General features: G+C 42.1%; 1 protein-coding gene across 3 annotated transcripts in view; it reads right to left on the bottom strand.

The window, feature by feature from the left end:
- The window catches only part of FBN1 (fibrillin 1), a 253387-nt gene extending 228335 nt beyond the window's left edge, over window positions 1–25052 (bottom strand). The window contains exons 1-2 of one of the 3 annotated variants that reach the window (XM_082452979.1): window positions 24906–25052; window positions 23374–23718 (exon numbers count right to left, since the gene is read on the bottom strand). In XM_082452979.1, the coding sequence (XP_082309105.1) occupies window positions 23374–23537 (164 nt within the window). In that variant the 5' untranslated portion in view covers window positions 23538–23718; window positions 24906–25052. Of the gene's footprint in view, window positions 1–23373; window positions 23719–24347; window positions 24531–24905 lie in introns of those variants that run through there. The other 2 variants (XM_082452980.1, XM_082452978.1) reach the window with 2 other exon arrangements.
- Between the last annotated feature and the right edge of the window lie 2344 nt (window positions 25053–27396).

Raw genomic sequence — 27396 nt, 5'->3', positions numbered from 1 at the left:
TGTGGCGACAGAAAGTAAAGAAAGTAAGAAAGTGCCAAACAAAGAAACAAATATCCACAATGATGGGGACATGTCAGGGATACAAAAGCCAAATCAAGAGCTCCCAGTGGCCAAAGCTAGCACCATTTAAGTAACAAAATAACAAAAGTAGTATTGGATTATAATCCAAAGTATAAAATAAATGTCCATGAGTCCAGACTGATAAATAAATGATTGAATAAATAAATAAATGGTAGAAAAGAGAGAAATCTCTTGTGCTGGCAAATTCCAAATAATTTATGTAGATACTCTGCCTTCAAGAAGGTGATGCATAACTCCCTACGCCTCAAGTGTGAGCTGTGCATAGTGACTTCCTTCCAAAAGAATCCCAATTAAGGGATAATCTACAAAATTCCTGACCAACGGTCCTCAAAACTGTCAAGGTCATCACAAATAGGGTAAGTCTGAGAAACTGTCATAGCCTAAGAAGATATGATAACTAAATGTAATGTGGTATCCTGGATGGGATCCAGAACATAAAAAAGGACATTCAGTTAAAAAATCAGTTAAGCTGAATAAAGAATGGACTTTAGTTAACAAAAATATATCAATATTGGTTCATTAACTGTAATAAATGTATCAAACTAGTATAAGAGGCTAACAGCAGAGGAATTTGTGTCCAGGATATATGGGAACTCTCTGTATTATCCTCGTGATTTTTCTGTAAATCTAAAACTGTTCTAAAATTAAAAGTTTATTAAAAAAGTAAAATAACAATAATATTTTTACCATGCAATTATAATTAAACTGTTACATTCCCCCAAAATTGACTAAGACATAGTCTTTGCTCTCGAAAGAAGATGGACCCGTATGCAAAGCCTGTCAATATGACAGGTAAAACACTGACATCAAGGTCTGCCTGGGGAGCTAACGGAGCCCAGAACAAGGGTGTTTAGCCTCATCACCCAGGGTAAGCATGGAAGGGGACTCTCTGAATTATAACTTGATGTTTCCCAGTTGCTAAGAGGGGTCACTAGTTTTATTTCATCCCACTGTTGAAACTACTCTTAAATTCTCTAACTCCATAAGTAAATCCCTTGTCCAAATCCTGGTGTTTTCACTGTTGGACTAATACTACATTCTGTTTTTCCTGGCTTCCTAGTTCCTCTCTACTCCGTTAGGACAATGGAGCTAAGCATGTTTTCATGTTCACCATGCTTAATTCTGTTCTCCTCTGATCCAGAGATGGATCTTTACTCTCTGTAAAATGTTAAACATCTCACTATTAGCTTCAGATCCCCACCAGGTAGGCCTGTCTTACCTGCCCGCTCTCATCACCATCAACTTCCACCCTCCTGCCCTACTCCTTCTCTTCGCCGACTCAGTGGTCTGTCAGGCACAAGCCCCCTCCTCCGACACACACACACACTAAATCTAAACTCTTCTTCCATCTTTATACTAGCTCTTCTATCTTTCCCTTTTAATGTATAATTCCATCCCCCCTCCCCCCGCAGAGTGTTAATCCCTCCTCCCTGATTAATCCCACCATGTTTCAACCCACCAACACAATTCCAGACACACTTCTCATAAACCTACACATGCTCTATTACAATTATATACTTTAAATAATTCTATGTCTAGAGTCTCATCTGTGAAACCTGCCCCCAGCCCCTCTGATCCCAGTCTAATAGTTTTTCAAGCAGAGAAACCATGCTTGTTATGCCTAGAATATCTTGGAGTCCATTTAGAAGCACACAAGATAACACTGACTAAATGCCTTAGTAAGTACAAAGCACAATTAACAAAGATGAACTTTGGTGTCATAAAGAGGCCATCTGTAAATGCCACCAACATGGAGAACTAATAGTGAGAACTATTTGTTAAAAACGAACCTATTTAAGGGAAGAATATTTCACGCTTATTTGAAAGGTTATAGACAGTTAAACAGTAATACATAATGGTTTCATGCCTTGGTTATTTTGCTGATATTCTGATCATTAACTTATTCTAATCAGTGAAGTTATCAATGTTTATAACTCAGGGATCAATATATTTCCTTCTAGAAAATACAAAACCAGTGTAGAGAAAACACTCATATATAAATATCTGATTATCCTTATTTATTTAGCAAAAGAAAATCAAAAATCCCGAAGGTAACTCAACTCAGCAAAAGTTATAAGTGTATTTTCTTAGGGCAGGTTGTTGCGACTGATCAAAGTCATCGATGGAGCCAGAATGTGTGGCCAATTCCAAAAGACAACCATCACAAAGCTCACCAGGCAGCCTCGAGAGCTTCCTCCAGATGTGCTGCTTGAACGGAGGCTTTTCCCACGGTGATCAGGGTAACTCAGCACCGGACAGCACAGAGAGGGTGTGGCCTCCACAGTTTCATTTGCTGTATACCCTAAGTTGTGTTTTGGTGGGAATTTTGTGTTGATCAGAAGCAATAGCTCAAGAACTTAAGAGCCAAAGAATTTAGGTCACCATATCAGGGACACACACACACACACACACACACACACACACACACACACACACCCTCAGCCTTTCTTAGCTAAGGAAACAGAGAGCTGCCAAGGCAGTTCCCCAAATTCGGGAGGTCTTTTTGGAGTGGCGGCCAACTTAAATCCTGTTGGAATCTTTTATAGGTGACTGGAACGTGTGCATGTGTGTGCTTTTCTTTGAAATAGAAAAGGAAGAACTTAAAGCCACAGGGTGCACTGGAACAGGAAACCAGAGGTTGAACCATGAAGACCAGAAGCACATGGATGTGTGCAGCAAGTCCTAATCCCACTGATACGTGGGGCACTTTCCGCCTCTGGTACTGTGGATTGCACAGTACTGAGAACACAAAAGTCTGCGCAGACTACTAAATCACCTGTGCGGCCTCGTAAGCTTCTAAAGGCAATGGTTTGACTAACTCGCTGCCGTAGTAAACTTGCACTAGACCTACTTCTCTCTAAAGCAAGGGATCTTTGTCTGGCCCGCTGGCATCACACCCCTAGCTGGGTGTACAAAAGGGACTCCCATCTAAACATGGGGAGAGGTGTATTTGTTTATGAAGTTGAAACTTTACTATTTGATTCTATAAGGATGAGGAGGGATTTCCTCAAAACAGACAAAAAAAAAAAAAAAGTGTGTCTCAAAATTGCATCTCTCCAGCCTCTACGAGGATTTAACCAGCGGTATCACATAAACCCGTAATCCCTCTAAAGAACTGCTTCCCAGAACTCTGCAATCCCTTGGATTTACCTATGAGTTCAAGACTAGCGTGATATTGTCTTAGACTGGGATATCTGCTCCACTTACTCAAGCCAAAGCTATACCGTACTTTTGTAAAGGGTGGGCAAAATTCTAGAGATGACTGAAATACAAACAAAGTAAGCAGGTGATCCAGAACAGGCAGGCCCAGGATGGTGTCTATGGAACTCACTGCTCCCAAGCTCCAACTGGTCCCTTTCCACCTCTTTACCACCCACAGAAGAAACAGGGGATTGAAACCATGATTCTCACCACTTCCCAGAAGTTCTCAGACCAAGAGCTCTGTCCAGGGAGATAATATCTTCTGAATGTACCGGCAGCCCCAGGAAAAGACAGGAAAACTGGCCAGTGGGGTCAGGCTTAGGCGAAAGCATGGCATCCTTCAGGAGTCGGGAGTGCAGGGTGATTCAACACTCCAGTTCCAAGGAGTGGCAGCTCCCAACTGACAAACAGGTAGGGCTCCAAAATGTCACTTCTATACTGGTATTTAGAACTTGGAATGGCTTTTCCAATAGAAACAATGTTAATAGGTGGTGGTTTGGTCCCCTGTCTAGCCAAATAGCAGCCTCTCAGCTACATTATCAGCTAAATAGGCTATTGTAGGCTGGTCTGGGAACCTGACCACAGACTTAAAATGCTGTTTTTATGGGAAAACACATTCCACGGCAGGCAACCAGAGGAAAAATTGGCCACTCAAACCCATGGTCCCTGCAGCCATAGCAAGCTGCCCGGTGAGCTGTGAGAACCAACCACCTTAAACCCAGGCCACTCCAGAGTCCTGAGAGGGCAGCCAGAATGGAAGCCTTCCCAGCCCCAGGCCCAGTGCCATCCCCCACCCCCAGCAGGAGCCCATTAGGGCCAATACAGGATATCCCTAAGTCCATAAATCAGGAACTTAAAAAACGGGGAGTAACTGGATATTCTAATCCTCAATGTACCTGAATTATTCTACAAACCAGAAGATCCTACGTCACCAGCAACTATGATATAAAATCAGGACCCAGGACTAGTTCACAGACCAAAGGGTTCCATGAGCCATTTCCAAAAAGAGCGGCTTCCAAATGAAGCGAGGGAGCAGGTCGGTTTTGAACTGTATTTAGTGGCTTCACTCTTGTATTCAAGTTATTTGGGCATTTCAGATCCCCTGGAACTGAGTAATTACCCCCTCTTTTAGAATGTGAGCTCTTTAAAGACAGAAAGTTCAGATTTATCTTTACAAGCCCAGCACCTCACACAATACCTGCATCTTAAATGGTAAATGAAGGTTTAGGATTTCAAATGTACTTCCAATTAAGACAACCTAAGTTTGAGAGAATTCTGCCAGAGTGGTGAGGATTTCATTTAACAAAAAGATAAATATGTTTATAAGAAATTAAATGATAAAATAAAGGGATGAAAAAGATAATTTCTAATAAGAAATCAATGTCATTTCATCCACATTGTTAAGTTTAAAAAACTAAAATGAAAAATCAAATACATAACAAAAGACACACATAAATGGAATTCATGGGGTATGACAGTAAAATTTTTCCATGTTTCTGATCGATCATTTAGAAATATTTTACAGCTTCAAAAGCTTTGGAGATCTTGTATCTCAAACTCTTATTTCACAAGTGCCAACAGGCAATGGGTCTTTTAAAAACATTTCTCTAGGAAACCTTATCATCAGAACAGAGGCAACATTGTTGCTAAGGAACAACAAAAAAAAGAAAAATAAATCATTGATAGAATTTAAGTTTCTAAAAAGGCAGAGGAAGCTAGTTAATGGCATGCGGTAGTTGAGATTATTTCATAGAAATTAACAATTCACAATATTAGGAATTAAGAACTTGACAAAGTTTTTTTTTTTTAAGCTTTGCAATTAAGGTAAGGTTGTAAGCATTTATTTCTAAACTTTTGGATATTGGAACAATTTTAATAAAAACAGTCTAATTTAAATTTGAAGGAATCTGAATCACGAATTTATCTAGTCCATATGAAATCACCATGTAGAATAAAAATAATAATTAGCAATGTTTAGAGAGCTTTATAATTTACAAAATGATTGTGTGACTCTTCCCCAAAATCCTATCAAGAATATGCGGGGGCTTCCCTGGTGGTGCAGTGGTTGAGAATCTGCCTGCCAATGCAGGGGACATGGGTTCGAGCCCTGGTCTGGTAAGATCCCACATGCCGCGGAGCAACTGGGCCCGTGAGCCACAACTACTGAGCCTGCGCGTCTGGAGCCTGCGCTCCGCAACAAGAGAGGCCGCGATAGTGAGAGGCCCGCACACCGCGATGAAGAGTGGCCCCCGCTTGCCGCAGCTAGAGAAAGCCCTCGCACAGAAACGAAGACCCAACATAGCAATCAATCAATCAATCAATCAATCAATCTTTAAAAAAAAAAAAAGAATATGCATTGCTGTGCTCATTTTCAGATGAGGAACCTGAAAGTCAGGGAAGTGAAGTAATTGTTCAAAGGCTACACAATGGAAACATGTCATAAATCACTAATTAAAAACCAAAAGAATTTATTAATAAAACATTCCAAGGCTAGTACTAAAGATTTTTAGATTAGAGATTGGAAAAGATGTTTCCATAAATACCCCAAAGAGAATGTGTTCCTTTATATAAACTCATTTGTGCATAATTTTTTGTGCTCTGGTTTTCTTTTCTTAGGTCTGCAGAAACAAAATTTTTAAGCAGATCTCACAAAGTATATTGGAGAAGGAAAGCAATGGTAAAAGGAATACATTTTTAGGAACATTCACTCCTACAGACTGGTACTTCTGTTTCTGAAAGTTTCTACATGGTGAATATCCTGCCCTGTTCCCTCTGGTAAAAAATATCTCTCAGCTCTTAACATGTTCAGTGTCTGGGGAAGTGGTGGATGGGGAGCAATGTAGAGATTCAAAATGTGGATAATTCAACACCTACTCATAGCTGCTACTGGAATGTGTTCTGTGTATACACTTGAACACAGGTACATCTTGTCTTCTGAAAAGTAGCTTCAAGCAAAACCATCAGGTCATGCAGGCACTATCTGACCTGGCTTAGGAAGACAATAAGCTGCACAAAGGCCAGGGTGACCCAGATGATGTTCCAAAAAACTCTCCAGATTCACGTCTCTATGACTTCATTCAGAGGCTGCTGGCACGCTGCCCATTACATGGAGAAAGTGGCAACTCTCATCCCAAACACCAGCACAGCTCTTTCCTGAAATCCAATCTAAAAGATATCCCTCTCGGCCTGAGCGATGCCAGCAGTGTCTTCTCAATACCTTTTGGGCTCCGGAGAAGGTGTGACAGTAATGGTGTTTCATCATCAAGCAGAGTGGGTGCTAAATACTAACCAACACTTGCACATAGTGACAGCCTCTGAGAAGGAGCTGCTGCTGGCACATCCACCCCATTCTACCTCCTAACATACCTAAAAGGTTTCCAGATCTTCTCTATAGCAGCTCCCAAAGATAAAGCTTCTGTTTTAAAATCAGTTTCCCAGGAAGTTTGACACCAGGTAGTAGAAATATGTCAGGCCCCAAAGAATGGCATACATCTTTCACTGACATGAAACACACAGGAAGTGCAGCTTGTATGCTAGTGCAAGCACCCGCGGGTGTGCGCGCACGCGCACACACACACACACACACACACACACACACACTGTGCCCCACAAACACTCACAGCGAAGCTACTGGAGCAGCTCTAACCCCTTTATACCTTTCCCAAGGGGATCTGGATATACCAGTGTTTTTCAGAATCTTTCATTTGAATCACTAAAGCTTATTAGTATTAGTTCCTATCTCCTTTTGATTGTTTTTTTTTTCCAGTTTTATTGAGATATAATTGACATACGGCACTGCATAAGCTTAAAGTATATAGTATAATTATCTGACTTACATATATTGTAAAATGATTACCACAATAAGTATAGTTAAAAGCTCCTATTTCTTAAATAAAAAGAGCGTTCCTGAGAAAGCAATGTTGAAATGAGGGTACAAATATTCCCTTCTGAATGATGTTAAAATATCTGCAAACATCTTCTTTCCACTCATTGTCCAAAAGCTCACCAACTTTTTATAACCCCTTGCCTGAAACTCCTACTAAATGCATTGAGTGTCTCCGTCTTGACTCGCACAAAAGATAATGGGCTGACAGGAGAGGAATGAACCCTTGGAGAATTATATCCTTCCTTATCTGCCCTCACAAGTGCCTGGCTCCTTCTGTGTAAATTTTCCACAGTGTTACACCTCATAATCGCTATGCCTAGCATTAGATGTTGAATAATCCTTCCACAACCGTCGAAGTCATGGGTCAGTTTAGACAAGGGCAGAAAAAGCATGTCTGGCAGCATTGCAGACATTGCTGGCTGTGAGGCATCGAGCGTAAGTTCAAAACTAGATGTAAAACTTTCCAGTACTAATAAACCTATAAGAAATGACAGAATTCAAATATTCCCATTCTGCTCCCCTAATAAATTAATGGACCTCGACAATGATCATCAATGGCCGCTAACATCACAAAAAGAGAGACCAGCAGACATGATACGCCTCTGAATGGAAGCACAAACACCACTTACAAAGTCTTCTTGCCAAAAAGTTGATTCTGCATTGAATCAAGCTTCTAGCTCTAATTAGCAAGTCACAGCAAATACAGGGAACAGAGGGACACAATAAGCACCACCACCACTGGGAAGCAGTTACCAACAGACTGTAAGAAACCCTGCAGCTGTGTACTCCAAGTGTGATCCAAGGACTGGCCAGTGCTGGTCCACACACTATATATTACTAATCTATAAGGAGATAAGGAGCTTAAGCTTGAATGTAAGTCACCTCACTGCTTCCTTCATCTAGAAAGTCTTGCTATGAAAAAATACCAGCTCAGCTAAATAGTGTGCTTAGTGACATACTGCATTTATAGTCTGGCACCTGCTTCTCATCTCATCACAGACTGAAAACAAGCATCTAATGGACTGGCATTTTAAGTAACACTGCTCTACAGGTCATGAACCAATTTCTTTTTATTTTTTCCCCAGCTTTATTAGATATAATTGACACATAATATTGTATAAGTTTAAAGTATACAACATGACAATTTGATACATTTACATATTGCAAAATGATTACCACCAAAGCATTAGCTAACACCTGCACTTGGTTACATAATTACGTGTGTGTGTGTGTGTGTGTGTGTGGTGAGAACATTTAAGATCTCCTCTCTTAGCAACTTGCAAGTATTTAATACGATATTACTAGCTATACTCAACATGCTGCACCTTAGACGCTCAAAGCTTTTTCATCTTATTACTAGAAGTGTGTAACCCTCTGATCAATCTCTCCCCATTTCCCCCACCCTCCAGCCCCTGGAAACCACCACTCTACTCTTTGCTTCTGAGTTCAGCTTTTTTACATTCCGCATAGAAGTGATATACAGCATGAACCAATTTCTTCAATAAATAAATTACAAGGAAAAAAATGACAGAGGGACAATCTATATATTTTAAAATATTTTAAGAGATTTATCAACCAATTATAAAATATGGACTTAATTTGGATCCTGATTTGAATGAACTATTAAAAAAAATAAAATGTATAACCTAATCAGGGAAATTTGATAATACTAATCAAATTTATGTATTAGCAAATATCAAAATAATATTATCAAATACTCACTAGATATTTGATATTTTTTAAAGTAATGCTAATTTTAAATGTGATAGTGTTTCTTTTTTTGAAATTTACTATTTTTTTATACAGCAGGTTCTTATTAGTTATCATTGTGTTTGTTTCTTAAAGAGTCCTTGCCATTTACAGATGCATAATGAAACGTTTGCTAATTAAATTATTTTTCAGGGATTCACTTTAAAATAATCTGTGGCAGGGAAGAGAAGTAGATAAAATAAGATTGACCATCCATTGATAACTGCTGAAGTGGGAGCTTCATTGTAGTACTCTCTCCAGTTTTGTATATTTTTGAAATTTTCCGTATTAAAAAGTTAGAAAACAACAACTTTGCACCAGCATCTGGCCTAGTTCATCCTATAGCCATACTCTCCTACATATCATGACACCACACTTCTGCTTTTTTTTTTTTCCATTCATATAACAACCATTTCTATCTGCTATGCAACCCAACATTCTTGAGCAGGATGGGGATTCCCATGTAGATATAATAACAGTCCAATCTCACCATGTTTACCATCTTAAGCAAGTGGCAAGAACCAACCAAAATGCTTCTATGAATCTCACATATGCGGCTACTCAAATAAGGTTAATGTTCATTAGACGAGGAATCCAAGAACAAATGACTTAATCACCCTTGTGCAAATAATTAAGCATATCAGCCCAGGGAATGGGTTCCCTTGGGCATGGAACTACTTTCTGACATGATTCATTTTCATAAGGACACCGTATCTTTCTTTATGACAAACATAAATCTATCAGTTAATAAAAGAGTTTGAGGGGAAAGGTACTGATTTGTATCCGGTCCGTAGAAGGGCTGACATGTTCACAAATGGAAGAATTCTTATAGTCATGGGAAATAGGAAACGAAAGGAGGAAATAATTTAGCAAGGAAGCCTGTTATTCCTCGATGTGTGACAATGTGTCAACTTATTTTCAAGGAGGGGCCCAAATGCATATGAGCAGTTGGGTCAATCTAAGGTCAAATTAGACATGTTATCTAGAATTCTGCCAAATGTTCAACAATATAATAAGTCAGAACTGCTGACAAAAAAAAAAAGAAAGAAGAAGAAGCAGTAGGAAAACCTGGCGTGCATATTCTTGTAAAATTCTTAAAAGGTGTTCAAAAGTTTAAAAAGAAAAGCTTATTTTGTTATTTGAGGTTTATTTATTTCCTGGGAAGTTGGCAGAGTAGAGAAAGTACCTGGTATTTGTTTGTTTGTTTGTATCTATATTTTTGCTTTTTTATAAACTTCTATGGTATTGGTGGTTGCGTGATTTACCCCAAGGGAATGAGAGATATTAGGTAATTTGAACAGTTTTAATGACAAGCAGAAAAATAACTATTATCTGTTTAAACTATTCCTTATTTAAAGCAGTCTTATTTTTATAGGCTGTGAATAAATAAGAAGCAACCGCAACTTCTTAGAGTTTATTGACAATCAGTTAACCAGAGGTTGGTGTATAAGGGTGCAGGGTATAGGAATTCTGTCAAAGCTTTGTCTAAATTAAGATAATGTATGTTTTGGTCCACTTTCCCAGATGTTCAATAGTTTAAGATCTCTTCAAAGCCAACTCTCGTTAAAATCAAAATGGGAATCATTAAAAGAAAATGAAAAAACTAAAAAGATTTTCAATTTCTCAAAAGAAATAGGGCACAGAAGAAAAACAACAAATAAGAATCCCTTTGTACTGACTGAGCATTACGTTGCTGCAAGGCATGAAGCCAAAGGAAGGGAATGCTCAGTTGGAAAGTGAAGGCCATGGCTCTTCTCAGGGGCGGCTAATCTGAGTCAGCCTGGCCCCAAATCACACAAGCAAGGCCTGTCCACAAGGCGCCTAGAGAGAACAGCAACGACGGAGCGAGATGGAGTACTGGGTCTGTGGAAAAGGGAGCTTTCTTGGTCCAGAGGCAGATGTGTTGTGTTTCCCACTCGGCACCTCTTCCTCTTTTTTGCTACCTGAACTCCTCTTTCCTAAGAGGAACCCATTCCACATCCCTCAGTCCTGGACAGCCCAAGTGCCCAATTTCTTTGGTCACAGTGATGGGCACGTGACAGGAGCAGTGCCAGAGTTCTCAGTGAGATCTGATGTGTGAACGCTGGGAAAGTTTCTCTCTTTACCTCTGAGATCAAAAGCTGAAAGGTAGTATGACTTGGAATTACCAGTGGTCATCTTGTCTAACCAATCATAACCAAGTCTTTACACTGATAAGGCAATTAAAGCACATTTCCAAAACGGCCAACCATGTGACCACAAAACGGTCCCAACTCTCAGGGCATCTCTTTGCAATACTGCCAAAGAAAGTGGTTTTCAGGCCAGTGCTTCCATTTCCTAAAATCTAAATTCCTTTCACAAAGGTTCTTGAAAAAAAAAGTGTTCATCAGGAAGGAGACAAGACCGTTTGCCAGATCTGCCAGTAAAAAAATGCAAACTTCTTTGGACGCATTGGCGGGGCAGTGGTGGTGGGGGGGGGGCAATACTAACAAGGAATAATTTGGGGGAAGGGGAAATTGAAAAAATAAAAACCTTATCCATACGTCGACTTTAGGTATGTATAACCAGATCTCCACAGACAAAGTAAGTTTCCATTAAGATTATAATTTAAAAATTTTTGAAGTTCAAGTTTGCTTCCTACGTTTCTGAGAGTAATTAGCTCCAAGATGAGAAAGTGGAGACTGTGGTATCCAGATATTAATGATCATCTAACTTTACATAAATGCATCAGGCCCTGTACTAGGAACTTGAAATGTATTATCTCATTAAATCTTGGGACAACTCAGAAAGGTATTATAATCTCATTTTACAAGTGAGGAAACTGAGGCTCAGACAGGTCAAGGCACTTGTCTGAGATTCCTTCCTAGTAGGTGGTGGAGCCAGGATTTGACCCCAGGCATGTCTGTATCCACACTTCCAAGCCTCCCTGAAAACACAGCCAATGGTTATTAGTGTTCACTGAAAATGACTCCTTGGTCCTTTCAAATATAATCCCACAAGCAATACCACTCTACCCAGCTACCCACAACCAGGCTCAAATAGGAAACAGTGTGAGGTAATTATAACGTATACCCCAGCCACTAGCTCTGGGTTTTTATGACTGAACTGCCAAATCACTCTTAGCCAACTCTTCAGGAAATGTGCAAACACTTTCTCAGATTCCAGCTAAAACATCAACTATGTGGCCCTGGGGGATACAGAGCTCACAGGGTGGTAATGGGATATAAAATTTGCGAACTTGAGGTCAGTGGCCTAAACTCTGGGGTGTGAAGCAGCAGCAGTCCATGAAAGACTAAAAACTAGGTGCCGACTTGAAGGTTGCATATCAAGTCCTTCCCTGAAAGGCACTTGTTCACATCAGCTCAGACATTAACCCCATCAGTTAAGGGAGAGAAAGAGAGTCCACATGTACTTCTGCCTAGAATCACTGGAAGAAGATAATAATATCAACAGGCTTGAGACAGGGTGTTCATTTCTGAGAATTCAGCATTAGGTCCAATTCAAACATAGCTGATGCTCAATAAATAGTTGTCACTTGGAGTAGGCAAGTGTTCTACAAAACTGGTGGGATAGATGATACAGAAGACAAGAATTTAAGATTTTTTTTCTTCACTGGCATGCTTCTTGCTTGGAATCTCAAAGTATAAATTAGTAGTGTAGATAGCTGAGTCAGCAAGTTATAAGATAAGAGTCTGAGCTTACAGACCTAGAACTGCCATGGTTCATCCTAGGACATCTGACGCTTTAATTGCTAATTATTAGTGTGAGTGTGGGGATGGGGGGAGTTACCCATAAGACTCCCAGAGAAGGCTCCCACTTCTCTTTCTCCCACCCCCTCCCTACAACCCTCACTAGCAATCACCTCCCTTAAACAGCCCCATCCCACTCAACCCCACCTAATCTGGAGGCTTCCACTGACAGCAAGGTAGAACTGTGGAGCTAAAGCTCCAGTGCGCAGCCTGCCATCAGGGTTGCCCACTGAGAGACTGATCGCACTGCCTAAGGCCAAATAAACAAGAACAAGAAAAATGTTCATGACCACATGATGTAGGAAGTTTGCTTATTTGCAGCACAGTTGAGGACTTGCAGATATCAGTCACCCTTTCTAGGGTAAGGAGACAAATAGGAGGCATCATCTCCTACCCAATAACACACTTCTAGTTAAATCCGCCTTTGCCACCGTGTGGCTCAGCTTCCACACCTATGAAGTCGAGAAGAAAATAAGAACCCTGAGAACTTTCTAACGAACTTTCTCTGGGCCGCAGTTTCAGCATCTATAAATTTCTAAAGTCTGTGCCACTACAACCATTTTGTAATACTTTGATAAAGATGGATGGCCTGACTATGGAGGAAGATCAGAGTCATGAAAAAACAACATCTACAAATAAGAAGAGTCTTTAACAGTTACTCATCAAAGGCACCAACCTATTAGGGTCTGATTACACGATCTCATAAATTAGCACCAAATGGGAAGGGGAAATGGCAGGCAAAAAAACATTATCCATGAGGAGAGGGGATGCACCCAGCAACACGGCACCATATACACAGTTCATAATAAATGATGGATTAACCTGCTTTTCCATGATATTCCTCTAAATGTTTTTACAGGAATCTTTTCTGACATCCAAGCATCTTTCTTTTATGTCCCGCCTCTCCTCCATAAGCCCTCGGTATCCTGAAGAGCCTGGTACCAATGTGGCCAGGACTGAGGTGGTTGTCATCAGTATCTGTCAGACACCAGCATCTTCTCTGTCCAGCCCAGGTCCACTGGCTGATTGGACTCCACTCTAGAACTTTCTCCAAACTCTCTCCTCCTGCCTCCCTCAATCTTTCTCCTTCCTCCCCTAACAAAAACCTTACCTCTGGTTTTCTTTTTGAACACCCCAAGACCCCCAAGTAAAAATGAACATTTTATTTAGAATTTCTTTTTCTTAATGTTTAACCCTTATTTGATATTCTTATTATCCCTATTTTATTTATTTGTAGCTCAGCTTAGGAAGTTAAAGAAGAAGAAGAAAAAGAAGATGAGATGACAGTGATGAAAAAGAAAAAGGAGGAGAAAATGGCAACGAGAAAGAAGAAGAAAGAGAGGAAGAGGACAAAGGAAAAGGAGAAGAAACAGAAAAACAAAACAAAATAAAACGAAAGCCTGTCTCTGGAATACATCTCTTTATTAATAGAGGTTTTACTACACTTCAGTTCAAAACCATGAACTTAACAGCAGACATAATGCGTCCATAGAGCCGACATAAATCTTGCCTCCCAACACCAACATCATAGAATGGTTGTACTATATTTGGACTTAGATGTGTTTGGATACTTATATTTGAATGTAAGTATGACTGATGGTCTAGGAATTCACAACCCTTCAAAACACTGAACCAAATCACTTGTCTAACGGCACAGTTCCCCCGCTCTGAGCCTGCTTGCCGTCTGGAATACATCTTTGGCTGGGAATGGTGGAGATAGCGAATTTTCCTCTCTCCCTTCCGCTCTGAGGAGGCTGAATAAATAGACTCAGTGATAACGTCAACAACAAAAAAAAAAGCCACTTGAGAAAGTGGTAAGTCACAAGAACTTAAAACTAGGATTCGATATCATAGAGCTCTGGATTTACAATCCAAACGACTGTATTCCTAACCCAATTTTATTCTATTAACAATGTGGCTACTCCATTTACACAAAAAATAATCTAGTTCAGCTCACTACAATACCAATTCTATTGACAATTGCACATCTATCTTTATTTACTAATTATAATCCCTGATTCCAGAAAAAAAATGTTTCTGAGGTATATTATACCAACAGATATATAGAAATGGGGCCATTAATAGAAATTGAAAGTAAAATCACACATAGAAGGAATGTAAAACATATCAGATACCTAAATTAATAAAATTAAGTGACTGTGCATTAAATTTGTCCCTGAGTTTCTTAGAGGCTAAAGGAAATGGGCGGAAAGTTAGGAGTTTTATAATTCTTTTATTTGGAAAAACAAAATTTGCCAGTTTTTTAGGAACTGGGGTTTGTGAGTTCTTTAAATGCAAACTAAGAATAATGCCCTTAACATTAATCTAAAAGAGCACAGAGATACATTATTCATGTTGCGTTTTGCATTCTGAGGTTGCAGTAAGCAAAATACAATGAAGCATCTTCAATGGGAAACTAAGTCAATCAGACTCGATCAAGTTAGAATTGAAACATCTGATTATCCTTCTCAAAAACCCGCTGCCTCACTGTGGCAGCTAATCTCCAAAGAGGTTGCCCCAAATTCCTCCCCTCCCTGCAGACATAGGCTGCGCCTCACCTCCATCAAGAGGCAGAGCTTATTAGTCCATGCCCTTGAACCTGAGCAAGGTCTGTGACTTGCATGGAATTTCAGACTAGGCTGTCTGAAGAAAGTCTGGTAGCTTCCACTTTTGTTTTCTTGGTATCCTGAGCTGCCTTGTAAAAAGTCTGGCTATGCTGCTGGATGGTCCATATTGAAAGGGAGACAATCTGAGACTCTGTGCAGGAGAACCAAGAAACTCAGCCAAGTCTGATAACATATGAACCCACTTAAGCCCTTCCAGCCAGCTCTTAGCCATTCAACTCCGTCTGTGGACAACATATGGGGTTAAAACATGTGACCAGAGATCAAGAGGCTATTGTTCAAGATCCAGCCCCAACAGACACTTACCCTCAACAAGGCCTGGTAGCGGCACCTGGGGCTCAGTTTCCCCATTGGCAAGAAGACACTCAGTGGCCCCATCCCCAGGGGCAGGCCTAGGCAGGAGATCACATAGGAGATAGCTTTAAAACCTGTAAGGCCCCCAGCAGAGCCAGACGAGTGGCTCTCTGCTTCCTTTCGTCCCTTCCTCTGTCCATCCATTTGGACCAACCACACCAAAGTAAACAGAGCTGCAGGTGCCAGTCCATGATCACAGAACCAGAAACACATGTGGAGAAGTCATCTTACTCATTCTAGACCCAACAGACACTGTGGGAAGCAGAGACAAGATTCCCCACTGTGTCCTGTCCAAATTCCTGCCCTCCAGAATCATAAGAAATAATAAAACTATTGCTGCTTTAAGCCACTACATTTGGGGTAATTTGCTACATAGCAATAAGATAACCAAAACACTCACAAACAAAGATAGCTTGTTTCCTTGTAGTAGAGGGACTAGGAAAGACTTTGCCTCTCTTTAGTTTCTCATTAATGATGCTATGATGTTTTTACATATAATGAGTTTCAATGTATATGGACGTGGGAGTACCCTAGGTGCCTCCTCGGCTTTGCCTCTCACAACCAAGTGGTCAAGGACTGCTCATGCTGCCACTCAAGCCTCCTCTTCACCCCCTCCACTGCTGTTGCTCTGGCCATCACCCACTCTCACCATGACTCGACTCCTATATCAGCCTCCCAAATCTCCCTGCCTCTAGTCTCCCTACTCGCTAAACCACATACCTTTGACACTTTGGCCAGAGTGGCAGAGATCAGATCGTGTTCCCATCTTAGAATCCTTTACTAGCTCACCATCCTCAGCTTTCACAACAATCAGATAGTAGCATCATGTGTCCTTTAGTCCCTCTCCCACCCCAATCTATGGACAGACACACACGGCTGCATGCTGCACACCTTCAGGGGGCACTACCTGCATAGGCTACACTATGAACCGTGCCCCCCCCAGAAGCCATGCAGTGCAAACCCTGCCCATCATACTCAATGTCCCTCAATCCCAAACACCTCATATCCTTTTTGTTTCATGCCTTTTTCACTCAAATTTTTCCTTATTTCTCTCCTATACTTCCTCCAAGCTCTAATATATATATAATTTACCTTACCCAGTCAATCAATCAAATCGGTCAGACATTCAAAAATTGTCTACTGAATTCTTACCATGTGCCCAGTTCCTAGGTATACCTAGTGATAAAACAAACAAAAACTGAGCCTTCAAGAAGTTCTCAGTACTACTAAATAGTCACTTATTTATCACATAGACCAGAGATTAGCAAACCTTTTCTGTAAAGGGCCAAGCAGCAAATAATTCAGTTTTGCGGTGCCCTACTGTCTGTCACAACTACTCTCACTCTGCCACTATGTGTGAAAGCAGACATAGATAAAGCGTAAACAAATGGGCATGGCTTTGTTTCAATACAATTTTATTTCTAAAACAGGCAGTCTGGTCCACGGTTTGCTGACCCCTGACAGACTTTCACTGTGAAGTCTTTTCTGAAAAATCCGGTTCCCACAATGATGCGTCCCTAGTCATAGGGACTGCATCTGCCTTCGATAAACACTGAGTCTTTCTCCACAGCAATGGTAGAAGATTCTGGTGAAATGAAGGTATCAAGAATGTGGAAGAAAGAAAGTTACCACATATAGGATTTATTGTAATTGAGAATCATTAAAATATATTGGTTAAGAGCGCTCACTAGGAAGCCAGATTCCCCAACTCTATCTCTTCCTAGTTTATGTCCCTGGAGGAATAACTAAAATTACTGAAAAACTGCATCCCTCAGTTTCCTCATCTGTTAAATGGGCAAGCAGGTAGAATCTTCCTCATAAAGGAGCTGTGTATTAAATGAATAATATATGTACAGTGCAATAGTGAGTGATATACCAGAGCTTGCTATTCTTTCCCATAGGATACAACCAAGGTGAAAAATGACACAGAAAGAATTAAGTAGCTCATCATATTGATGAAAACTTAAGACACATACCAGTTTCCCCTGGAAAGAGAAACATCTCTTGCAACTCTATTCTGAAAGAAGTTCCGCATGTGGAACATGAGAGCAAGAGATTCTGAATGACATAATGAGGAACGTCTCCAGCTCAGAACCATGGGCAATGCAGACGGAGGGTGCCTGTGATGGTTACCTACCACACTCAATAGAAGTTCAAGGTATAATACTAAAATACACGTGCTATCCAAAGACCCCACAGCTCAGACATTCTATAAGTCCTTCTGTGTTTTATTAGTGTCTTTGCAGAAATATCAAAGTTTCTTGTTTGACAAAATATTATATTACTATGTTATTAACTATACCTGGGATTTGTGAACTAGCATGAAGGAATATTAGGAATTTTAAGTGGAATTTTACCAAAGTCTTAGTACTGCATTTTTGTCCAGAGGAATGAAAACCAAAACCATAACTAAAATTAATGGAGAAAGAAAATTTAATATTAAGAATTTGTCTTTAAAACTTAACCTTTGCGTACCTCAGCTCTCACAGCTGTAAAGGGAAGGTAATAAAAGGACTCACCTTATAGAGATGTTATGAGCATAGAATGAGCTATAATATGTAAAACATTGAGAGGAGTGCCTGGTACTTAAATGCCCTCTAATCGTCACCTACCACTGCTACAAATGTTATTATTATGTATTTTTTACTTGCTCCTAGATCCCATGTCCCTTCATACCTTTCTGCTGCCTCCTGATTTTTGTAATGCATCTGATTCTCCTACCAAATATTAAGCCTCTCCAGGCTGTGGGTGCTATGTCTCTGGCATTCCACAAAGCTAAATTCAAGATAGCATTCAATCAAGGCTTCTTGAATTAATGAATTCTTTGAATCCCACCTTCGACAAGTTAGTGTTAAAATGCTTATGACAGGATTCTTGCTTTTGATGATTTTACAATCTAATGGGAAAATCAAGCTTAACAAACTTGAAATATTAAACTCTCATATGCCTGCCATATAACTCAGGCCTGATATGTTACTGATGTCAGCTTTCTTTAAAAATTTCATGGAACAAAATTCTAAGTTTCTAGAATAGGCCTATTTGTTGGGTTAGTTTCTAGACACACAGAAATTGTTAATACAGTTTATTTCTCTTTCAAGAAAACGTTTTTTAAATCTTATTTTCACCTTGAAAATTAACGCTAAAATTCAGAAATTGGTTAGGCTTATTGTTTGGTTTATTGCAGGAAAAAGCAAACAAATTATGTGTGAGTATCCTAATAATTTGTTCAGCATTTGGCTTGATTAGAGTCAGTAGCATAATACTATAATCTTTTTAAGTACCTGCTATACAAGAAGACAGAGGAATGTTTCACTATTTTTTTAAAAAATTCCAAATAAGCTTGTAGGGATGTCTGTACTGCCATTTCCATCATCCCTAACCTCATTTCACTATAATTTGATGTATCAATATGTTTAAATTAATTTGTGATACCAACAACTTATGCATTTTTGTAAATAATCTCTATGTCTTAAATGCTACAAAATAAATCCCATAAATAAATATTTTGTTTCCATCTTCTTGTTTAAAATGTGGAATTGCTGAAACCTTTTATTTAAGAATATCTTTTTTTAATGGTGTTGCAATATTTTAGCTTAATCTATTCAGTAAATGAAATGACAAATCATACCACTGCAGGAGTTTTTCCCCATATTTAATTATTAGCCTATCTGACTTCGGATGAAGTCTTAAAGTCTTCTTTATAAAGTAAAATGGACTTTATGAAGTCTACAGAACTTTTTCTGTGTGCCCTGCTAAAGTTCTTTATTTTAATAACAGACGTCTGTGTAATTAATCCCTCTGAGTTTGTCATCACATAATCTATCCTGTGTATGAACTGTTCCATGTGTATTTCTGGTAACAAGACCCCTGGAAAAAAAATAAACAAATAAACAAAGACCAAAAGGAATCATGCACAAGGGGACAAATTGTGTGAAATACAACCAGTCTCATACACTTATAAGCCAGGCAATAAGCATAGACGTTCTCAGTCCATCTTATCAGAGATTTGGGCAAAGGAGGTTTCACTCTAAAGAATTTTTCCCTTTGATGGGAAACTGTAATATTTCCTTATTTGGGAGCTAAAGCAATAAGGCAAACATAAATAAATGGTGCATAAGTACTGCTATTCAAGTAGAGTTATGTGTTTTTTTTAAATTAGATTGTCTCCCACACTTTTTGCCTAATCACAGAAGTTAAGAATTTAGCTGAGAAAAATTCTTCTGAACTAAAATTCAAACAATAAAGCTAGGATTTTATTATTTCTCATAAAGTCATCTCACACATGTTAAGCAGTGCCCAGACAAACAAAAACTACTATACATTTATTACTTGAAAACGTTTTTGAAAATTGCAAAACTCTCATTTCAAAATACAGAGAAATGCAATTTTTTCAGAGTGACTGGGGACCACACTCATTCCATTAAAAAAAGGATTTCCTGTAAAAACAGAAATTGGCGATTTACTCTAAGAAAACACAGCGAAAGCTGGGAAGAAACTTGAGGATGCTTAAGTTTCCACTGTGGAACAATGTCTGCTGCCCAGTGAGAAGGGAAAAAAAAAAGAACACCTGCAACAGGATGGGAGGAGAGAAAGACAGCCTAGGACTACACACCCAAAGAGGGAAAAACCACGCAGGTCCCTAGTCTGGGACGCAAAGGAGCTGACAGGAAAGGAATACATATCCCAAGAAGAAGAATACCCAGGCAAATTCTGTGGTCACCTGTCACATCAGAGAAAGAGAAGAAGGCAGTAATTTGTAGGAGAGCCCAGACCAACGCAGGGAAGACACTGATGAGTTTAAAGCACCTTTTACCTAGAGAAGATATTAGTGAGGTGCTGAAAGTTGCTGCCACCAACTGGGCATCAGGCGGACTTAGGGGTTACAAATCACTTTCACTTCATAAACTGTGCATCAAAATGGTAAACAGGTTTTACTGTAGTCAGAGAGGTTAGTTCTGAAGCTGGTACTATTTTAACTAGAAAAAGTAGAAGTTTTAAGCAATAACTGGAAAAATGGAACACACAACTGCTCTTCCTGATGATGTATACAGCACGGTGTGGTTAAAAGACTTATTCATGTGAGACTGTAATAGCAATAAGCAGAGAGAATACATCTTAAAGGCTATTCAAATTTAAGATCAAAATTGGCATTTGTTTAAAACTTATGGGTAAACCTTTGATCCAGCAATTCTATTTTCCTTTATTAACTTATACTACATATAAATATTCACATGTACACAAACATGCAAGTAGAAGAATGTTGGTAACAGCAAAAAATTTAATATAATCTAAAGAGCCATCATTAGGGAAATGTTCCAGCCACATTATGGGATTCTATACGCCAAGAGAATGCACGAAGTAGATCCCTATGAGTTGATTGATGGATGCACTAAAGATATATAAGAGTAAGCAAGGTTTGAACAGTATTTATGGTATATTCCATGCATTAAAAAGGATACACACACATATCTATCTGTGTGTATATATATATACATATATATTATATATATATATATGGATATGTTTTATACTATCTCTAGAAAAATACATAAGACAATGGTGTCTGAGAGGTATTTACGATTAAATATTTTTAATTGTATATCCTTTTAAATTTTTATTTTTTACCCCAAGTATATGTATATAATACATATATTATATACATATAACATTTTAGATAACATAAGAACTATAAAAATAAAAACCTTTATATTATAAAGGTTCATTATTATAGCATATTAATATATATTGTTATGCTATAAAAGTTAATTATAATTATTTGTTAAACTTTTCATATGTATGCAAAATCTCATAGATAACATGAGAATTAGGAACACTCATAATTACTGATCTATTAATACCATGTTTTGGGGAAGGCTTTATGAAGAGTTTGCAATAAGGTAACGTCCACGTTAGTGACCAAATACTATAACACAGAGAAGTGTTTCTTTATAATCTTAAAAAAATGTAAAACCCAGATGAACTAAGTGCTGGTGTGAGTAAAAGCATGGACAGCCTGTTAAGCAACAAAGTAAGGCTTAGTTTCTGTTTTCACGTTGAGTTAGGGCCTCCCGAGGAAACATGCTGGTTGGTGATAGCACATAGAGACGAGACAAATGTCTGGCTAGGCCTAATGTCTCCCTGCAGACCTTCATCCACAGAATTAAACCCCTACTTCCTCTCTCTCTATGGGAGCAATGCCATCGAGCTTAGCTATTAAGATAATATATATGGCAGAAATACATTTTTTGAAGGAAAAATGCTAGGCTAAATCAGGTCCTTTTGAGAACGGGTGAAAATCAGTTTCAGTCCATCTACTGAACTGGCCATGGGCCGTGCACACAGGGCAAGACACGTCTGCTGCCTGATCAGTATCAGGCTTAACATGATAAGCAAATTTCCTTTCCAGCACTGTTGGAATCCGTGATTTATTTTCCACAAAGGCCAAGATGGAACTAAGTTAATCATAACTATTTCCTAGGGTCAGAAAATCATGCATATTTCACCACGGCCTAAGTGCTTGGCTCTGACAATCATGTTGTCCCAGATCTAGAGCAGGACTCAAAAACTGGTCCGTTCAGTTTACTGTACTTTTTCCTTCCCATACTTGGGCCATACAAACACAAATTTCACTACATATATATAGTAAAAACAGCCCATAACAAAAAAGAATACGTGAAATGTCCAGCCACATATCCAAGTGGACACCATCACTTGGTCACTCAGGGTCATATAATCAAACTACACAACTACTCAAAAAAGAGCAGCAATGAGAATCTTAAGAACTTAATAGAAACCTCGGTGTATTTACTGTCTAGGTTCATTACAGGATCCTCCAAGGGGACAAAATGGGTCATTTATAATCCATCCTGCTGCTTCTCCGGAGGCTTGAATTTAAACACTCTCAGAAAGAGATACTTCCCTTTCAATTTGAACAATTTTAAGGGAAGGGTACTCCCACCCTTCTTCAATTCAGGGAACTGGCCATCCTTATAGAGTCAACCTGCTTGATTTAAATATTTTCTGCTGAAACATTTTCTGTAATAGGGGCATGAGAAGCTGGTGAAATGCTCAGTTGCATCTGAGTAACACACACGACAGGTTAAAAACACTCCTTCAAGGCCAGCCACAGCAGCATTACTGCCCGGATGAAATAAAGAGCTTCTAACAACCGCAGAACAACTTCTCAGAAACACTTGCCCTGCTCTGCTTCCAGTGTAGACATCTGAAATGAAAACTCAGTCCCTAATTTTAACAAGCATAACTTAGAGGAGAACCAACCATTAACTATGTGTCTTCTCTGACTGTCTGTCCCTGAAACTCCTTTCTTTCCTTGCTCCCTTAAAAACAGAGCATCTACAAAGATGCCCACGAGGCAAGTACTTTCCCTAAACACAACCGGAATTTGTATGAAGGGAAAGGTTGGGCTGCCCCTCTTCCCAGTCGCAGCTCCTCCCCTTCTTCCTCAAAGAACCCTTCTCACCTCCCAAAATCAGCCTCGACAATGGCCCAAGATTCCTTTTAGCCATGACCTCTCCTCTGGGGCAGAAATCCTTAAAGCGTACAGGCAAGGTGGTTTAGCCACAAACGCGGCGAGAACTGGATAACCCTTGCATCTCTAAGGTGCCCCCAGGAGGTCTTGTCAAGGATCCTTCTACTGTCCAGAAACGACCCTGTCAGTTCCTCTGGATCTTGATACTCGGGAGAAGAGGGAGGGGACACCCACACCCAAGGAGCTGGCCCGTTCCATTACCCTTTAAGCGCGTCGTGTCCTCCGCCGCCTCTTCTCTTGGCCCGGCTGGCTCTGGTTTCCTTCACGTTCCCAGCCTCCAAATTGGCGTCCGCCCCATGGCTCGTGTAGGAAGCTAAGAGCACGGTAAATCCCAGGGCGACCTCCAGCAGCCCCCCTCGCCGCATGATGTCGAGCGGCCGCCGGCTCCCGCCGCCTCTCGCCGCGCCCCGGGCTCGGTCCGGGGCCGCCGCTGCGCCCTGGAGCGCGCCGCGCCGCCGGGGTCCCGCTCTCCCGCCGCCCGTCCCCCGGGCCGGGCTCCTCCCGCCTTCTCCAGGCGCTGCTCCCACTTCAGGCGGCCCCTGCCAGCTGCAACAGACAAATCGCCGAAGCGGAGGAGACATTCAGGGCTTCGGGATGCTGAAGCCTCGGGGTCCCCATTCCCGAGCCCAACCCGCGCGCCGCCTGCGCGTGGCGCAGTTACTTTGGGTAAGTGAAGACCGTTTGGTCCACAGCTGGCTGAAAAGCCCAGGCCCCCGGCGGCAGCGGCTCCAGCCAGCCCCTCGGCCTCCCGGGCGCCGCCTGAAAAAAGCGCCTCAAAGTACCCATGTCCCGAGCAGTTCTAAACCCTGGGGCAAGCTCGCTGCGTTTATTTTTTACTAGCACGAATTGCGCACGATGCGCGCTCTGACGCCCCAGCTCCCCAGCCTGTCCTCTCCGCCAAGCCGCGGGGCTGGAAGCCCGCCGCGCCGTCCCCGGCCGGCTCCGGGCACTGCCACCGCCCCCCGAGCATCTGACGCCGAGCCCGGCACCGGGAGCCCCGGGCCAGGAAGCTGTCAGGCAGGGGAGGGCCAGCGCCAGCTCTGGACGTTCCGGGACAGCCCCTCACCCCAGTCCCTGTCCCTGCCCTCAGCGCGGCGCAAACGCAAAAGCCGCCGTGGCTGAAGCTCCAGCCCCGGTGGCCGCCCGACCCCTGTCGGGACCCCGGCTGCACCCACTGGAGAAGTGGCGGCTCCGGCTCCCGAGGCGGCGGCGGCTGTTCCTTGGTCCTGGCCGCGGCAGCCGCTGCCCTGCTCTGCCCGCAGCTGTCCCAGCTGTGGCCGCCTGTCCGCCTGCGGCACCCACAGTCTCTGCCGCGGCTCCCGCGGCCCCCTCCTTTCCCCACCTCTTCAAGTATCGTCTGCGCAGCGGTTTCTCGCGAGAGAAATACTTTTTTTAAAAAAAGAAAGAAAAAGAAAATGACACCCCCTCCTACATCCCCCTCATCACCACCCCACCCCTCGGCCCCATCCATCCTCCCTTTCCACTCCCCTTTGCCAGCCACCGCCTCGGCGCGGGGGCCTCCCTCGCTCGCAGGATTAGCGCAGTGGGAGGAGGCAGAGGTGATCGGGTCCTGCCCGGCCTGGGATTTCGCGTTTTGGGGTGAGGAGTTGAGGGAATGGGAAGAAGTCGAGTAGCGGTTTCACCCGCTCTGCGGCTGGGAGATCTAGACCCGAGATTAGCCTCCCCCGCGACCTGGGAAGCCCTGCGGGCGCGGAAGGCTGTGCCACCTGTACCTAGAACGCGCGCTGGAGACGGCGGCTCGGAGGCCCCAGCGGCCCCGGCGAAAGAGGAGACGCGTCCCGTCTGCTCGCGTCTCCCCGGCGCCGCCTCACTGCGTCTCTCGGGCTGGGCACAGAGCGGAGGCCGGAGGCCCGGAGGCCGGGGCAGGGCGCCGCGGGGGCGCGGCGGCGGCCGGGGCTGATGTGCGAGCGGGGGAGGGGGCTCCGCCGCTGCCACCGGCGTCGAGAGCCCACTCGAGGCGCGGTTCTGGGTCTTGGTTCAAGTCACCCAGGCTGAACCCAAGATGCTCCAAGAGTCTGAGTGGGATAACGACCCAGAGGCCTGTGAATGTTGGAACCTGGGATTTGGGATGGAGGCATTGAAGGGGCGGTCCTTTTCCCCAGCCCACAGCTAAGATTGGGCTTCTCCTGGACGAACCTAGACCCTATTTCACCTCCCCGAACATTCATATTCTCTCTCTCTCTCTCTCTCTCCCTCTCTCTACCTTTCTCTCTCCCTCTCTCTCCCTCTCTCTCTCTCTCTCTCTCTCCCTATCTCTCTCTCTCCCTCTCCCTCTCCCTCTCTCTCTCTCTCTCTCTCTCTCTCTCTCACACACACACACACACACACACACACACACACACACACACACACACGGCTTCCTCTCCAGGACAAGCAGGGCACAGTGACTTTAGAGAATATAGTATTTATGGTATCCTTATATAGCTAAGGCCCCGTGGTGCCTGCACCCTATAATGGTGTAGGAGGGCAGGAAATCACACACTGGGCCCTAGGCACTGGTACTGGAGACCCCCAGAAAATCCCCGTGGAGTAGCCACCAGCTGTCAAGCCAGAAATAAGAGCGCAGCACAAACAAACAGGAATCCTGTTGAAAGGGGTTTTCCTTATTTGCGATTATTTGTGCCCGGACCATAGGGTATAGGGACCTGGGCAAGTTATTTAACTTCTTTCCACTTGCAAGACGGGAATAGTAATGTTGACCACCCAGGGTTGCAATGGTGATGATGAGCCTGCCGAACTGTTATGACACCATGATCTCGAAGATGAAAACAGTGAAACTGTCAAAAATAGGAGCCCATTTAAAATCACAGCCCTATAAGTATGTGGCCTAGTTTGAGTCCTCACCTGCAAAAATTCTCTTACCAGATTCATGAATTGGAGCCTTGATCACACACCCATGGTTGAGTAAAGGCGAGCCTTTGTTCAAGAGGCATTTACTGAACACAAACTGTGTCCCAGTTGGTGTGTGGTTGAACCAAGCTCCTGGGTGAGCAAGGCAGAAACGTTTCTCCCCTCACATAGTAGTCTACAGGGAAAGGCAGACTCGAGACAAACGATGACTCAAATTTTAAATGCCAAGAAGGAGAAGTCCTGGTTGTTTGCTTGGAGGATATATAACGGAGTACTTGACCTAGGTTGTGGCTGACCAGGGAAGGCTTTCCTGAGGAAGTGATGTTTAACTTAAATCCAAACACGTGACTAGACTTTACTTACGGCCGTGGTTCTCAACCCGGGCTCTACAGTAGAATGACCTGGGAACTTGAAAAAAAAATCTGACACCAGGACTCAACCCCTGGAGGTTCTGATTTAAATAGTCTCGAGTGGAGCCTTGACACAGGCATTTTTAAAAGCTCCCCAGGTAGGGAGAGGTAAGGGTGGTGTTCAGACTGGGAAAAGAATCTGGGCAGGGGGACCACGGCTCAGGAGAAGCAGGGCTTCGTTGGAGATCCACAAAGGCCTTGTCCTGCCCACCAGTTTTCTGGACTGTGCTGCACCCTCTGGGGAATCCGGAAACTGCCTGCTCTCTCTACACTCCAGCAGCATGTGAGACACCCTGTGTTCTCTCTTAGAGTCCTCCCTCAGTGACGTGTTGGACAGCAGCAGCTGAACATAGGGCTTTTCTAAGGCTTTTGCCCACGAAGCCAAGAGTGAACGCTGGTGCCCTGCAAGTCCCCCCTTCCAGCATTTCTGAACATTTCTATTACCTCCTAACCTAACCCTAAACTGCCTTCCAGGGTCTCACCTCTAAAGGAGATTTAGATTAAATGCTTGCTTCAGGCTTTGGCCCTTTTTTTTTCCTCCTTTTTTCTCCTTGGCCCCTTCCTCGAGTAGAGGAGAGACTTTCTAGTTCCTCTTCATATTGGGTGGGAGTCCTAGGCCATATATTCCCCTCTTTAGGCAATAAGTCTCATGATTTAACTATAGTGTTGGCGTGAGAAGGGGGAGAAAACATAACTACTGAAAGAGATTTCTTTCAAATATGTAAGAAATACACCCATTATCTAGGCAATCGACATATATTAGAGCAATGTGCTACCAGTACCAAAATTCAGTAGCAAATGAAGAAAATTATGTATTTGCAATAAGATTTTCTTGATGCCAGATGATTCAGGAGCCACCTCTCTTTAAACTTATCATAGTCTTTGCAAAATAAGTCCACGGGGCTAGAATTCCCTTATTTCTCCTCTTCATTTCAAAAAACTC

Source organism: Balaenoptera physalus, assembly GCF_965194825.1.
Source record: "Balaenoptera physalus genome assembly, chromosome: 2".
Lineage (NCBI taxonomy): Eukaryota > Metazoa > Chordata > Mammalia > Artiodactyla > Balaenopteridae > Balaenoptera > Balaenoptera physalus.
Note: the sequence above shows the minus strand (reverse complement) of the source record. Positions and strands in the feature narration are given on the sequence as shown.